This window comes from Choloepus didactylus, chromosome 2, assembly GCF_015220235.1.
Source record: "Choloepus didactylus isolate mChoDid1 chromosome 2, mChoDid1.pri, whole genome shotgun sequence".
NCBI classification, from domain to species: Eukaryota; Metazoa; Chordata; class Mammalia; order Pilosa; family Megalonychidae; genus Choloepus; species Choloepus didactylus.
Genome location: NC_051308.1, coordinates 117,571,515 through 117,588,562, shown reverse-complemented (window position 1 = coordinate 117,588,562; position 17,048 = coordinate 117,571,515). Strand labels below are relative to the sequence as shown.

Below are 17,048 nucleotides of genomic sequence, written 5' to 3'. Positions count from 1 at the left end.
TAGCAAAATTCCCCTCTCCACCCCACGGTTCCGTGCTTTCTTCCATCCTTCCCTAAAGACAATCGAGTAGGGACAACCCTCGACAATCCGCTATTTTGTGGGGAGGGCTGGGCTAGTGGAAAGTGGAAAAGGAAGCAGAAGGTGAGAAGGAAGAGCGAAAAGACAATCGAATAGAGGGAAAGAAAGGTCATTGTGGGAAAGAGGAAAGGTGAAGAGTGCAAAAAACAAAAAAAAAATGGGGAGGAGAGTTGTCAAGGAACTTGCTAAGGAAGACAAAACACAGAGGAACACGTAAGAGAAATGAGGGGCTCCAAGGAGAAAACAGGGCTGGGAGGGAGTTACAGAGCCAGGGCCAGGGCCCCAGGGTTTGGAGCCAGCGACCGGAGACAGTGGACAGCAGCTACTCGGGAGATCAGAGGATCAGGGATGTACAGGAAGCTTAAGACCCAGTTCCGGGCCATAGGGGCGAGGAATCTATGCCAGTGCCCGAGCGCAGACAGCACGGGGCTCTTACCGGTAGCTTGGGGCTGACCTCGCCCTTGCAAAAGTGGCAGAAAAACCGGTGCGCGGCTACCGCGGCGCCCGCGCCTGCCCCGGCCGCCGAGGCCTCCGCCATTTTTCTTCTCTTCGGCGGCCGTCCCAAAGGGCAGCCGGCCCGTCCCCTGCCAAGCCGCTATCTCCCAGCTGCGGTCGCCTCCGCCTTCGCCTCAGCCTCCGCCGCCGCTGCCTCCACAGTGCGCTGAGCGGCTCCGAATCCCGCGTCGGTCACGTGAGTCCGCCGGACCCAGCGAGTCGGCAGCGCCGATTGCAACCCAGAGACCCGCCTCCCGGCACCAAAGAGTCGCAAGAAGGAGAGTCGTCCAGCCGCGGCCCGCCTGCCAGCTCTCCAAACAGCCCCTCGCTGGTCCTCCAACCTTCCAACGAGATGAAAGAAAGAGCGTCCTCCGGAAACCGTCAGAACTCCGGTGTAGCGCGGCAGACGTTCTTCCCTTTGCCGGTTCTCGTCGCTGTTTGTTGTTCGGTAAGCAAGGCCTGTGGGCTTCCTTTTTGCCTGGGTTGTTAGTGGGACCCTCAGGAAGCCGTGGGGGATTTCTCAGCGACCCCAGGTTGGAGCCCCTGGATTGCTTTGACCCTGAGGTTAGTGGAAAAAATGCTATCTGAACAAGGCGGCCCTAGACCAAGAGACCTTAGACCAAGAGACCGAGTCCGGAACGAGAACCTGCGTGAAGGGAGTGGAAGGCCTAGAGTCAAACTCTTTGGAAATCCTCTTCGAGGATGGCGTAAGACCTAGAGATGCTTCTCCAAAGACATGTGGATAGGTGAAATAGTTCTGTCTGGTGACTCTGAGGCTGGGAGGCAAAGACTTGGGTTCTGAGGAATTGGAAGGAATGAACGAATAAACCAACTTTGGGGGAGTAGTGTGTGATAATAAGGAAGTAGTCACGTAATCAATCAACTGTGCCTGTTTTTGTTTGTTTTGTCAAGGGGAGTAGAAGTTACAGAATTAAATACTGCCCTGTAAACAACATATTTCATGTCCTATTTGAAACACCCTGTTGGGAAGCTCTCCTTTACCTCCTAATTTCATTTTCTATGCTATGGATCGGGAATGACCCTGCCTTTTCACCACCTGTGAGTTGTACACACTGGCCTTAATTCTTCCAATCAGTGAAGTACAGAATCTAAGGTCTATGATATATCGCAAAACTATAATCTTTAAAAAAAAAATTTAGAATCATACATAATCCCATAAAAATAGATTTGATATGTAGTCTTCCAGTGTTTTCTTTTTTTCTGTGTCCATGTTTTCCTTTTCTTTTTTGTTTTTAAAGTAATTGAATTTTTTATTAGAGAAGTTGTAGGTTTACAGAAAAATCTTGCATAAAATACAGAGTTCCCATATACCCACCCCATTATTAACACCTTACATTAATGTGGTTCATTTGTTACAACTGATGAAAGAATATTATAATTGTACTACTGACTGCAGTCCATGGTTTATGTTAGGGTTCACTATTTGTGTTGTACAGTCCTATGATATTGGGTGGGTTTTTTTTTACTTTTTATTCTAGTAACATATATACAACCTAAAATTTCCCCTTTTAAACACACTCAAATATATAATGCAGTGCCATTAATTCTGTTCACAATGTTGTGCTACCATCACCACCATCCATTACCAAAACTTTTCCATCACCCCAAATAGGAACAGTGTACAATTTAAGCATTAACTCCTCATTCCCTACCCCACCCGGTCCCCTAGTAACCTATATTTTAGTTCCTGATTCTATGAATATGCTTATTCTAATTTTTTCATATCAATGAGATCATAGAATATTTGTACTTTGGCACGTGGCTTATTTCACTCAACATGTAAAATGATTGAATTTTTAATAAACATTTTATAACTTGCTTTTTTCACTTAATACATTATAAACAGTTTTCTATGCTGATACCTATTACAGTACACCATTTTAAATGTTGTTGTAGTATTCCCTTGTATGGGTATACCATAATTTATTACACACTACTCCCTTATTAGACATTAGGTTGTGTTCACTGTTATAAAGAAAAGTACGGTGACATCTTTTTGTAGTACTCAGAGTGAAATTGTTGGGTTGACAGTATGTAAGATTTTAAGGCTTTTGCTGTTTTACCAAATTGCCCTCCAGAAAGTACACAAATTTATACGCAGCAGCTCTGCTCCCACCAGGGAAGAAAAACCTTCCATCATACTCTCTTTTTTTGTGTTTTTAAAAAATTTTTCTAGCTCTGAGATTCCCCAGTACAATGACTCAAGCAGAAATTAATCTGTGCTCTTTGTTGCTGCAAGAGCACTTTGGAGAGATAGTAGAAAAAATTGGAGTCCATCTAATCAGAACTGGCAGCCAGCCACTAAGAGTAATTGCTCATGACACAGGAACATCACTGGATCAGGTATGTTTAGATGGCATTCTTTAACCTACCTTTGAATATTGTTCTTCCCTGCCCCAGAAAATGGAAAAGGGAGGAAGTTTGCCCTGGGATAAGTACAATGTTATTTACAGGGAAAGAGAATGGGACTTAGGCCCAATGCTTCTCTTCTCAAAGAATTCCTAGTTCATTGTGTCTTCCTAGGCAAATCCTTCATCTTCCCTTGCCACACCTCGTTTATTCAGGATGATTCTGTTAATCTCAGTACTACCTTTAAGGAGTGAGAATGATAAAGGGAAAGAAAATTGTGCTTTGGAAGATAAGGATCAAAGGAAATAGTAGCACCATAGCAAGGAATCTTCCTGATTTGTTCCATTGACGTGATTCTTGTTGATTGTTCCAACTGAGGAAGGAAAGAAACACAGATTCTTGTCTAGTCATTTCCTGATGCTTAGAAAAAAATTGCCAGTAATATTGAGCTATGTCTTTAGGTCTTTTCCTCCTTTTTTTCTTTTCATATAGGTAAAAAAAGCCCTTTGTGTCCTCATACAACATAACCTAGTGATATACCAAGTACACAAACGTGGTGTGGTGGAGTATGAAGCCCAGTGCAGCCGGGTGTTGCGAATGCTTAGGTATCCCCGGTATATCTATACTGCCAAAACGCTATATAGTGACACTGGAGAGTTGATTGTTGAGGAGCTGCTGTTGAATGGTAAAATGACAATGTCAGCTGTTGTGAAGAAAGTGGCAGACCGGCTCACAGAGACAATGGAGGGTCAGTACTGTATCTACAGTTGCTAGCCAAAGTGTAGAGTGGCTGACTGCAGGAGTGGACCCTCAGCTATCTTAGGCCATCTCAATGGCCTCTTTCCTCCTGTTGTTTAGATGGCAAGACCATGGACTATGCTGAGGTATCAAACACATTTGTGCGACTGGCAGACACACACTTTGTACAGCGCTGCCCTTTGGTGCCTGCCACTGAGAATTCAGACCCTGGGCCACCACCACCTGCCCCCACCCTTGTCGTCAATGAAAAGGACATGTACCTGGTTCCAAAACTGAGCTTGATAGGTAAGAAATTTGACTCCTGAAACTATTACTTATCATAATTGTGTATCCTTCATTGATTGTTAATTAAATGAATCAGTCATTCACGTATTTACCAGTGTTTGCTATGTGTCAGACGTTATGATATGTAATGATGAAAAAACCAGTATGGGCCCTGCCCCTAGTCTTGTATAGAAGACATACTTTAATCAAATATCCACATAGATATATAACAAACTGTGGTAAATACTATGAAAGAAAAGTAAGGGTATTATGAAAATATATTACAGAAGACCAGATTTATCTCAGGGGTTAGAGCACTTGCTTCTTGAGAAAGTGGCATATGAGCTAAGATATGAAGCAGAAGTAGGAGCCAGGTATGGAGGGGTACAGAGGATAAGCATTTTTTGGCAAAGGGAATAGCATGTAGTGAAGAAGAAAAAAATAGGTTATTTGAGTAACTGAAATAAGGTCAGTGTGGCTAAAGCATGGTGAGCAAAGGAAAGAGGCATGAGATAAGGCTAGAGAGATAGGCAGGGGCTAGATTAAGCAGGATCCTAGAGAGCATCTCTTCTTTATCCTAAGAGCAAAGGAAAATCACTAAAGGCTTTAAGCAGGAAAATGACATGATCTAATTTACATTTTTAAAAGATTTTTCTTTCTATAGAATGGATGGGAGGGTGGGTCCAAAGTAAATATAGACAAACCAGTGAAAAATCAGATACAGAAAGCATGAGGGAGACAGAGCTATTAAGAATAACATGTGGCTTGCATATGTGGGAGGATGATGGTGCTATTCATTGTGAAAGGAAACACTGGGGGAAGACCAGTATGTAGTCTACCTGTTCAACTGTTTTATTTGGCAGGAAAAGGAAAAAGGAGGAGATCATCTGATGAAGAAGCTGCTGGGGAGCCCAAGGCCAAGAGACCAAAGCATACCTTAGATAACAAAGAGGTAATGGGGCTTCTTGATCAGGAGTGCTTACCCTGAGGCAGGCCAGAAAGAGCACTCAGATAACAAGACCCCAGAAGTTCCTAAGCTGAGAAGTAGTTGGATTATGAACTTATGAACTTCATTAAATATTAGCCAGGAATAGACCAACGAAGAGTGAACTCAGCTGATTCCCTTCTAATATTTAACTTACTTCATTCATTGAACAGAGGTAACAGCTTATAAAAAAGAGGGCCTAGAAAAAATTTGTAGTATGACAGGAATAGAGACCATCAGAATCAATGGTAAGAAATGAATCTAGGAAGATATACATAGGCCTGAGCTTTTATGTCCAAATGCCTTCTCAGCATCCCTATAAAGATGTCTAATAAGCATCTAAAAAATAACATGGCCAAAACAGAATAATTGATTCCCCTCCCCCCCCCCATATATCTGCTCCCTCCTACCTTTCCCCTTTTAAGTAAAGGATACCACCATCTACCCATTTGCTTAGGCCAAAATCCTAGGCGCCATCCAATCTAGCAGTGAAAGCCTGTCAGCTCAGTTTCCAAAATTACCTCAAATCCAATGGTTTTTCACCATTTCCACTGCAGTCATCCTACTTCAAGCCACTATCATTTCTTTTCAAGGTTTCACCAACACTCTCCTAAATGATTTCCCTACCTGCATTCTTATCTACTTCAGAGCCAAAATGACTTTCTAAGTTGTCTATGCGCTGCTTAAACTTCTCTGATAGCTTCCCATTATGGGCCATTAAGCCTTGCATGATCTGCTGGAAACAAGGCTCTTCAACCTCATTCTACTTTCCCTCTCATTCACTGTTTCAGCTATCCTGTCTTTCTTTGTGTCCTTCAAACATGTCAAACTAGTTCCAGTCTTAAGGATTCTGCCCTTACTATTCCTTCTGTTTCAGATGCTTTTCCCCCAGATTTTCACGCAGTTGCTTCTTTTTCGTCATTCGTATCTCAGCTGAAATGCTGCTTTCTCAGACCTCAAGCACCATTGCCTACCTGTACTCCAGTCTCTACCACATTTTCTCATTTTATCTTCTTCACAGCATTTATATAGATGAAATTGTTTATTATTTGTATATGAGTTTGTCTTTGGTCCATCAGTAGAATATAAAATCCTTGAGGGCAATATATTATCCCTACAAACTGGAATACTAGCAGGACCTCAACAAATATTTCTTGATAGACTAATTTACTAAGGGGTTAGGACTTTATCCTGAAGGCAAGGAGAAGTCGTTTATATTTTGGGAAGACTGCTAAAGCACAGCAGTTCATAAACTTCTGGGACTCCATGGATGGATATCAGAGAACCCATCTAAACTTGTGCACATGTGCATTTTTCTGTGGAGCACTCCATAGCTTTCTTCAGATTCTCAAGGAATCTGTGGGACCCAAAAAAAGGTAAAAAAGCACTGCTGTATGGGAAATGAGGAGAGAGATTGAAAAAAAAAAAGAACAAGATTAGAAGCAGAAAACCAGCTACCTTTTTTATAATGTGTGCTGTATTAAAAAGAAAAATGAAAACTAGTTAGGAAAATATTGTAATAATCCTGACGAGTTGTGGTTAGAGCCTGAAATAAGGTAATGACAGTCAGGATAAAAGAAGAGTAGACATGTGTTAAGTATAAAAATAGATAGAAGTTGACAAATGGTAGATAAGGGAGAGCAAGGGGTTAGAGATTGATATCCAAATTTCTAGCTTAAGAAATTGGATTGGCTATAGTATAGTTTGCTGAAAACTTAGAAAACAGGGCATTTGGGAGAACAGGTGGAAGTGTCCAGTAGGCAATTGGATTTATGCATCTGGAACTTCATAGAGAATTCTAGGATTAAGGAATAGATTTGGAAGTCCGTCAATAGTTGAAGCCTTAAGAGCAGATGCAATCACCCAAGTAAAGTGTATAGAGTAAAAATAAAAAAGGGTTTTGGGCAGACCTCTGGGGAACACTGATAATTATAGCAGCAAGTAGAGCAGTCTGTGGAGACTGAGGAGAAGCAGCCAGAAAGGTTAGGAGGAGCATCGAGAAAGAATAGTGTCATAAAATCCGAAAGCTTTGGTTTTCTTTTGGTTTTGTTTTGATTATTAGAGAAGTTGTGGGTCTGCAGAACATGCATAAAAATACAGGATTCCCATAAACCACCCTTTTATTAACACCTTGCATTGGTGTGGTACATTTGTTACAACTCATGAAAGCACATTTTTGTAATTGTACTATTAACTATAGTCCTGGTCTCACTTAGGGTTCACTGTTTGTATTGTACACTCCTGTGGAACTCTAAGGTAAAGGCTGATGGGCAGTAAAGGGGAAGCGGTTGAAGATTTAGAGAGGAGGGAAAATTGATTGGGCTGGGTCCCTGAAAATGCAAAAGAGGGCGAGATCTAGAATACCAATATGGGCATTAACCTTTGATAAGAGGAGGAACATTTTTCTATTGTGATAAAGCCAGGTATAAATGCAGATTAAAAAAAAAAAGGGGGAAATGTGGTGGGGATGTGTGCACAAAGTTTAATGAATTCTGGTCTAATGGCTTCTGTTTTCTCTGTGAAATAAGAGGCAAGGTGAGCTGCTGAGAGTGAGAAGCAAGGGGACAAGTGGGACATTTGAGGATAATGGAGAAGAGTTAAAATTGGGAGGAAGAATATAATTAATACCACTGAATTGTATAATTGAAAGTGGTTAAGATGGGAAATTTTATGTTATATATATGTTACCATAATAAGTTTTTTTTTTTTTAATTGGGAGAGGAAGATTGGAACTGATCTTAGAGAACCTGTTTTAAGTTGGGGACCCACCATGAATTTGTCAATCACTGATCCACATGATTGATTTTTCTCCAACCAATTTTAGTTGCTACTGTGTAGGAAAGGAAATGGTGGACAGTTAAATCCAAGCCCCACACCAGAAAATTCTTCACTATACCTAAATGTTTCTCTTTAACCCTTTTCTCCTCCTTAGCCCATTCCAGATGATGGGATTTATTGGCAGACCAACCTTGACAGATTCCACCAGCACTTCCGCGACCAAGCTATCGTGAGTGCGGTTGCCAACAGAATGGACCAGGTAATATCTGAGTGCATGGGTCAGTGGTCAGCAGGGAATTTCACTTATTTTAAGTCACATGTGGCCATTGGCCTGTAGCTGAAGCTGGCACAGCAGAGTAACTTCTGAATTCTAATTTACTTTTCAAATTCAGACCAGCAGTGAAATTGTGCGGACCATGCTCCGAATGAGTGAGATTACCACTTTGTCTAATGCCCCCTTCACCCAGCCACTGTCGTCCAATGAGGTGAGTTTCATGTTCTTGTGCTAGCTTTCTGATGGACTTTTGGGTGTTACAATTCTTATATATGGAGCCTGGGGTACGGTTGAGATCTGATCCTGAAAGTAAAAGGGTTTTGTTATTTAGGATGGGACGGGGATTATCTTCAGGTTACGAGCAGTGAAATGTATGGTCTTTGGGGATCCAGCTTTTAAAAACCTGGACCATTCCCTTATCAAAGCATTTATTCTTCAATTACAAGCTGTTCCTAATTGTTCTAAGAATCCTCTCTTTGGAATCTGAGAGCCTTATATATTTACTATATTTTTTATTTTATATTGTTTATTTAAAAATTTCTAACTTGTATAACAAATTTAAAATAGAAAAATTTCTGATGTCAAAAGTAGTTATATGACTTATATTCAGAAAACATAGAAATGAAAAATTTTTAAGAAGTTACAGTTCCTCAGACTTTTGGAAGTGATTGGAATGTTCTGTATCTTGTTTTGGACGGTAGTTACATAGGTATACACAATTGTTAACACTCGTCAAACTGAATCCTTATGATCTGTTCATCTTATTGTATGTAACTTACACCTCAATTTAAAATGTAAATATAAAGCTCTAGAGATCTTTGTTAATACCACAGTATGTATCTTCATTCAGACCTCTTTTTATATGTTGTCTGTACCTGTATATTTTCTAACCAAAAAAATGGGATTATACTGTACATATTGTTCTATAAACTTGCCTTTTTTTCATGACAGTCTACATAAAATAACTTTCTATATCAATATTTATACATCTGTTTCATTCTTTTTAATGGCCATATCTTATTCTATTTAATGGCCATGCTTCACTTTATTTTATTCAATTACTTATTACAGGACATTTTGATTGTTTCTAGTCCTTTACCCTTACAAACAATGTTGCTCTGAATATTTTTGGACATGTTTATACTTGTGATATCTAAAATTAAAACATCTTTATTTAAGTAATGTCAGCAATTCTAACTTCCCAAACCAATTTTTAGTGTCTCTTTTTGCTCCATAGATCTTCAGATCCCTACCTGTTGGTTATAACATCTCTAAGCAAGTTCTTGATCAGTATCTCACCCTGCTGGCCGATGATCCAGTAAGTCTGTTTTGCTTTTTTTTCACTCTTTTTTTCTGCTATGTTTATTATTTATTTCTTCCATTGATACCTGGTATCATTCTCCTATAGCCTCATTCTCTGCCTAGCCAGCTCAGACAATTTCTCCACCATTTCCTGATAGTAGGGCTACCTCCTGAAGACTCTTGGCCAGATTTGCTTCTTTGAAAATGCTTCTTTCCATTCAGTTAACACTTTTTTTTTTCTTTTTTTCTATTTTTTAAATAGCTAGAGTTTGTTGGAAAGTCTGGCGACAGTGGTGGAGGAATGTATGTCATCAGTATCCTTTCCAGTTATTTCCTTACAGTCAGACAGCCTGAACTATGAAACAGAATGGTGACTTATTAAAGAAAGATTTACTAATTTTTTAGTATACTAAATAAGTTAGAAAATTGACAAATACATTAATGATAAAGAAGTAAAAGGAACTAATTAACCAAAATTTTAGTTAACTAAAACCCTTCCTTAAACACCCTAGTTAATGAAGGTTTTGAAATAGTTAGATACAATGAATGAGGCCAATATGAAAAAACAAAATAGGACATTAACATTTTAATTAAAAATTAGAGACTTAGAAATAAAATTAAGATCAGGTCAAAGTATTACTGAGTGACCTTAATCCTCTACATACAGACCTCTATAAGGCTCTAGCATCCCTAGCCACAGCTACCCTGGAGTCTGTCATACAGGAGAGGTAAGGGGTTGCCTTAATTGAGTTTGGGATCAGATACTTCCTTTCCAGCCCCCATTTGAACACGTATTTCCACCATATATAAGCAGCCAATATAGACACACCTTGGCAGACCTTGCCTCATTTTTCCACAGGACTGCTATAGATTCCACCTACTCTTCTCCTTAAATACCCAACTGCTTAATTCCCAATGATGTCAATTAAGCAATCTCTTTAAAGCCTTTCCTTACAAATGCAGGAACTGAGGCATACAAGTGATCAACGGTTTATTACTACTTAATGATTAGCAGTACCTTCACCAATCTTATAGAGCTGTGAAAATAATTCTCTGATGCTGTTCCTCTCTGGTCTTGGTTCCACACAAGGAGCTCTGACTAGGACCTGAAGCTCATCTTCTGTGCTGCTATGCCATTTGCTTTCTTCACTCCTTTTTAGATTTGGGTCTCGCTGTGCCAGAATATTTCGACTAGTTTTGCAAAAGAAACACCTGGAGCAGAAGCAGGTGGAAGATTTTGCAATGATTCCAGCAAAAGAGGCAAAGGATATGCTATATAAGATGCTCTCTGAGAATTTCATATCACTCCAGGTAACCAGTGGTGTAATATCTACCAACCAGTTGAGCTGGCCTAGGGTGAGAGAAACTCCTGAGGCCAACATCCTGAACCCCCAAGCAAACTTTATATCCAGCTCTCAAACAGAAAAATTATTAACAAAGACATAACAAGCACTTGAAAGAGAATTGTTGAGCTTTAACCAACCTAGAAAAAAGCACACCAAGAAATCACCCTGCCCTTTTTTTCTCTTTTTTGTCCTTTCCTGAAACCTTAAATCTATTATAGATTAAATCTATCAATAGCTTCTGTTGTGTGCAGAGTTCTGTAGTGGACTCTACTAGGAGACAGAATGTTTTGGTGTCAGAATCACAGCTCTTCCTCTTACCCAGTTACCTTGAACAAATTACCAAACTTCATTTTCCCATCTATAAAATGGTGATGAGTGTTGGTAATAAGAATAATAGGTTTTGTCATAAGGATCACATACAATCTACTTGGCACTTAAGAGTTGCCAGTAAATGTTAGTTGCCATCCTTTTCTTTCTGACCCACTCAGGATGCTGATGGTCAAATGGAAAACACAAGGCAGCCCAACTCTTCATATGGTCAATCATGCCATAAAAACAGGTGCTGAATGACTGGGAAGAGGAAAGTATAAGTAAAAGAGATAACTCCAGGTGTGATGGGTGTTTGCTTTGCCAGTTCTGAAGAATAGTATTAATTTCACTCATTTTTCTTTCTATGCGTACATAGGAAATTCCCAAAACACCAGACCATGCCCCATCTAGGACCTTCTATTTGTATACCGTCAACATCCTGTCAGCTGCCCGCATGTTGCTGCACAGGTGCTACAAGGTAACCCCATCTCAGTCATCTCCCCTTTCTCTCCACACAGAAAGTCTCCCCACTCATGCCCCTTTTACCCATTTTACCTAAGCGATTTAAACAATTGTATGCATTTCTTGTCTTCTCTTCCCTCAGAGCATAGCCAACTTGATAGAAAGGAGGCAGTTTGAAACCAAAGAGAACAAGTAAGTAGCATTTTCAGTTGAGTCATTCCCATTTTTCAAGGTCAAAGGCTCAAATTTGGAAATTTCATATAGAAATGGATACCAATAGAGATAGTAACCAGTGTAGTTGTATTGAATCATTGACTTAGGCTGGCATTATTCATGTATTAATCTACACTTTTCTAACATATCCCCCAATGAAATAATTTTGTAGATTAAATTTACGAGAAATGTGCACACTGGCACCAAACTTGAAGTGCAAGCGAAAGGCAGTAAGAGTTTCAAGAGTGAAGCCATATTTCCAATTAGGTTTGTAGAAAAAGTTCTTAGAAGGTGACATCTTCCACTTTGACCAGGAACTTGGCAAAATTGGGAGTTATGGCCCAGGGTTAGAGGGTAAGAGAATTCCAGAGTTCGAGGACATGCCTCAGAGTTGTGTTGTCTGACAGGCGTCTACTAGAGAAGTCTCAGAGGGTAGAAGCCATCATTGCTTCTATGCAGGCTACAGGTGCAGAGGAGCCACAGCTGCAAGAAATAGAGGAGATGATCACAGCCCCTGAACGTCAGCAGTTAGAGACCCTGAAACGTAATGTCAACAAGTAAGCATCATAAACTTCAAACTTATTTTTCAAAATATCTTCAAAAAAAAAAAAAAATCCATCTCAATATCCTAAAACCCCTCCAACTTAACATGAGCAATCCTAAACTTAGTAACTTCTTCCCCAGCTCAATTAACAGAATTATCATCCACCTATTTTCCTAAGCTAGAAACTCTGGACATCCTCACCTCACCACACACATTCTCTTGTTCACCAAATCCTGTTGACTTTTTTTTAGAGAAGTTGTAGGTTTACAGAAAAATCATGCAGAAAATACAGCGCTCCCGTTATACCCCCCTCTAACAGTTTTACCTATTGACACTTTGCATTAGTGTGGTACCTTTGTTTCAATTGACAAAAGAATATTATTATAATTGTACTATTAACTATATTCTGTCGTATACATTGCGATTCACTGTATTGTACAGTCCTGTGTATTTTCTAGTAACATGTACAATCTAAAATTTCCCCTTTAAACCACATTCACATATGTAATTCAGTGTTATTAATTACATTCACAATGTGCTACCATCACCACCATCCGTTACCAAAACATTAAACATTACACATCCTATTGATTTTTCTTTAGTAATGTGTCTCAAATCTGGACCTTCATCTCAGTCCAGTGCGGCCCTTCATTTCCTCTTTCCTAGGCCTTCACAGTCACCTCCCCACTCCAAACCATCTCTTACAATGCTCCCCAAATTATTATCTTAAAAAGAATAATGCCCCTCTACTACTTTAAATGCTTTATTTACTCCTTATGTTTACAGTATAAAAACGAGACTCCTTGGCATGACATATAGCGCCTTTCACAACTTCCTAACAACCCATCTTTCCATCTTCATTTCCTTTCACTCCTGGGCCATTCACTGTAGATCAAACTGGGGAGTATTGTTATTATCTTAACAATAGTAAACCTTCCATCCATGAATACAGGGTATGTTTCCATTTATTTAGGTTTTCTTTCATTTCTTTCATTGGTGTTTCATAGTTTTCAGTGTACAAGTCTTATACTTCTTTTGTTAAATTTATTCCTAAATATTTTACTATTTTTGATGCTACTGTAGTGTTTTCTTGATTTCATTTTCAGATTATTCGTTGCTAGTGTATAGAAATACAATTGATTTTTGTATATTGATGTTGTATCTTGCAGTTTTGCTTACCTTATTTATAAACTCTGATTGTTTTGGGGTTTTTTGTGCATGGGTTCCTTAGCATTTTCTATATAATATCCTGTCATCTGCAAATAGTGATAGTTTGGTTTCTTTTTTCCAATCTGGATGCCCTTTATTTCTTTTTCTTGCCTAATTACCCTGGCTAAAACCTCCAGAACAATATGGAACAGAGGTGCAAAAGCAGACATCCTTGTTATGTTCCTGACCTTAGGAGGAAAACTTACAGTATTTCACCATTAAGTATGATGTTAGCTGTGAGGTTTTCATAGGGGACCTTTATCAGGTTGAGAAACTTCACTTCTATTCCTAAGCACCATTCACTTTAAGCCTCAGCCAGCTTCTCATTATTTTAAACACACCAGGTCCCTTTATACCTGTGCCTTTGCACATACTATTCTTTCTCCTGGTTGCAAGTAAGACTGTACCTTCCCCAGGACAAAGGCTATTCCAACTGTGCCTGGCATCTGAGAGATGCTCAGTAAATGGGAGAATGATCTATTGGTTCTCCAGTTTTCCACCCATTACTTCTCCTGAGGGTAACCAAGCAATTCTCCATGGCCACAGGCACCCCAATCTCAGGTATACTAATGACTATTCAGTCCCAAGGAAATTATTTAACTTTTTCACTCAGGTTGGATGCCAGCGAGATCCAGGTGGATGAAACCATCTTCCTGCTGGAGTCATACATCGAGAGCACCATGAAGAGACCATGACCCAGGAGAAGAGTCTTCCTCAAAAGATCAGGAGGATGGAAGGAAAAATAAAGAAAGTGCCTAGATGCATTCTTTGCAGTGTGATAAGTTGCAGATTCTTGTGCTGAAACACCCTCTCTGTCCCTACCACCCAGGATACATCAGAAAAGACTTTGACATATTTTTTAAAGGTTGCTGATCTATCTTCGACCCATTATTCTCTTTTTCCCTCATCAAATATAAGCAGTGGAAAGAACCTTAAATCAACTAGATTAATCATTTATCACATGCATCAGTTTCCACCAAGAAATCAGCCAATCCTGTATTTGAACATCCTAACGATGAGAAACTTCTTCCTAAGCAATTCATTTTTTAAATTATTTTGTTGAGCTATAATCTTAAAACACATGCACATACACACACATATTATGTGGGAAATGTGGAAGACTACTATGGGGGGGTGGGGGGGGTGAGGTTGGCTATTTTCAGGGTATCTGATAAATTAGTCCAAGCAGTCACACTAGAAACTATAGATAGAAATCACATTTGCCAGCTCCAGCTTCTAGAACATCTGCCTTCCTCTTCCCAAATCCTTAAAAAGTGGCAGTGCTCAAGTTCTCTTTCTCAGTGTCATGGATGTATTTGTCCCAACAAGGCTCTTCAGTTCATTTAAAGCAGTTAGGTATTATTTTATAATCTCTTCAATTTCATCCTATCACTGGTGATTCTAATTCATTAAACATTTGAATGCCAGTTAATTGCAAGACACAAAATACAGAGATAAATATGATACCATACCTGTCATCAAGCCACTCAACATGTGTACATCATTTATTGAGCAACTATTATGTGCTAGGTGTTTGGTCATGCCTTAGGGATATAAAGATAAATAAGCCTTAGCCATATAGCCTAATAGGAGAAGACAAGTAAGTACAAGGAAATATTGGGGAGAGTGAGGAATACTATAGTGGAAAAGTAAGGATTAAGACAGACAACAAAGGGAAGAGGGTCAGACAGGACAAGGATCATAGAGAAAGTGACAATCTGTAGATCAAAAGATGAGGATTTTCCAGGTGGAAGGCGGAAAGTATCCTGCAGGGAGGAGCCTGGTTCTTGGGGGAACTGCAAATAGAATATGCCTAGAAAATAAGGCATCAGTCCTGCCAGAATTGAAGCTGGAGAGGCAGGCAGGGGTAAGGACTTTACCTTAAATAAGGAGTTTACCTTATTCTGGGAGCAGTGGGAAGCAACATGATCAAATTTCTGTTTTAGAAAGATTGCTCTGTACACATGATGGAATACTACACGGCTGTAAGAAGGAACGATGTTGTGAAACATGACACCATGGATGAACCTTGAAGACATAATGCTGAGCAAAAGAAGCCAGGCACAAAAAGAGAAATATTATATGCTACTACTAATGTGAACATTGAAAAATGTAAAACAAATGGTTTATAATGTAGAATGTAGGGGAACCAGTGATAGAGAGCAATTAAGGAAGGGGGGATGATAACCCAATAAGAACAGATAAGCTATCGTGGGTAAATTTAACATTCTGGGAATGCCCAGGAACGACTATGGTCTGTTAATTTCTAATGGGTATGGTAAGAACAAGTTCACAGAAATGTTGCTATATTAGGTTATTTTCTTGGGGTAGAGTAGGAACATGTTGGAAGTAAAGTAGTTATCTTAGGTTAGTTGTCTTTTCCTTACTGTCTTGTTATGGTTTGTTTTATTGTATGGTTTTTTAATTTTATATATATATATATATATATATATATATATATATTTGATTTAAAAAGAGTTAATTAAAAAAAAATGGAAAAAATATGCAGAGCCCCCTTGAGCTGGTGGAGAATGCAGGGGTGTTGGGCTTCCCCACCTCAATGGTTGCTGATGTGCTCACAGACATACGGGACTGGTGGTTTGATGGGCTGAGCCCTCTACCACAGGACTTGCCCTTGGGAAGACTGTTGCTGCGGAGGAGAGGCTAGGTCTGCCTATAATTGTGCCTAAGAGCCTCCTCCTGAATGCCTCTTCGTTGCTCAGATGTGGCCCCCTCTCCAGCTAAGCCAACTTGGCAGGTGAAATCATTGCCTGCCCCCCTATGTGGGATCTGACACCAGGGAGTGAATCCCCCTGGCAACATGGAATATGACTCCCCTGGGAGGAATGTAGACCCGGCATCGTGGGATGAAGAACATCTTCTTGACCAAAAGGGGGATGTGAAAGGAAATGAAATAAGCTTCAATGGCAGAGAGATTCCAAAAGGAGCCAAGAGGTCACTCTGGTGGGCACTCTTAATGCACAATATAGACAACCCTTTTTAGGTTCTAATGAACTGGAATAGCTAGCAGTAAATACCTGAAACTATTAAACTACAACCCAGAACCCATGAATCTTGAAGATGATTGTATAAAAATAGGGGTGACAATGTGATTGGGAAAGCCATATGGACCACACTCCCCTTTGTCTAGTTTATGGATGGATGAGTAGAAAAATGGGGGAAGGAAAAAAAAAAAAAGGCAACCAGTGTTCTTGTTTACTTTAATTGTTCTTTTTCACTTTAATTTTTATTATTATTTTTGTGTGTGTGGTAATGAAAATGTCAAAAATTAATTTTGGTGATGAATGCACAGCTATATAATGGTACTATAAACAATTGAATGTACGCTTTGTTTTGTATGACTGCATGGTATGTGAATATATCTCCATAAAAATGAATTTAAAAAAAAAAAATTAGGTTATCAACCCCCAGATCAAAGGCACTTAGAACAGAGACAAGGAGTAACCCCCCTTTAAGTACCTGTATTTACAAAATTTCCCAGACATAATCTCATAGTACAATGTCAATTCTGGTCTCTATTAAAAGTTGCAAACTATATCCTATAGAGTAACATACATATAAGGTGATTCATTGCAGTACTGTTAGTATGGCAAAAGCTTGGAAACAATCTAAGCAGCCATTTTAGAGGGCAGAGTAACC

At 39.5% G+C, this 17,048-nt stretch overlaps 2 protein-coding genes across 7 annotated transcripts in view; one reads left to right on the top strand and one right to left on the bottom strand.

Annotated features, from left to right (window-relative positions):
- RNF115 (ring finger protein 115) overlaps window positions 1-909 on the bottom strand; it is a 148,554-nt gene extending 147,645 nt beyond the window's left edge. For both annotated transcript variants that reach the window (XR_005215257.1, XM_037826177.1), the window contains exon 1: window positions 515-909. Coding sequence is in view for 1 of the 2 variants with exons in the window: in XM_037826177.1 (XP_037682105.1) it covers window positions 515-616 (102 nt within the window). In the remaining variant the exon portion in view is untranslated. The remainder of the gene's footprint in view (window positions 1-514) is intronic.
- Window positions 825-14,399, top strand: POLR3C (RNA polymerase III subunit C). Of its 5 annotated transcripts, none has more exons than XM_037826176.1 (15): window positions 825-1,021; window positions 2,771-2,937; window positions 3,436-3,691; window positions 3,802-3,987; window positions 4,830-4,918; window positions 7,884-7,988; window positions 8,122-8,214; window positions 9,241-9,321; window positions 9,568-9,619; window positions 9,973-10,033; window positions 10,466-10,616; window positions 11,337-11,438; window positions 11,565-11,614; window positions 12,043-12,192; window positions 14,002-14,170. In XM_037826176.1, the coding sequence occupies exons 2-15, from the start codon at window positions 2,791-2,793 to the stop codon at window positions 14,081-14,083; spliced, it is 1,605 nt and encodes a 534-aa protein (XP_037682104.1). In that variant the 5' UTR covers window positions 825-1,021; window positions 2,771-2,790; the 3' UTR covers window positions 14,084-14,170. The 5 variants fall into 5 exon arrangements, 4 of the variants coding, with proteins under 4 accessions (XP_037682104.1, XP_037682101.1, XP_037682102.1 ...); XR_005215256.1 differs by having other exon boundaries at window positions 888-1,021; window positions 12,095-12,192; window positions 14,002-14,399; XM_037826172.1 differs by having other exon boundaries at window positions 1,003-1,137.
- The last annotated feature ends 2,649 nt before the right edge of the window (window positions 14,400-17,048 follow it).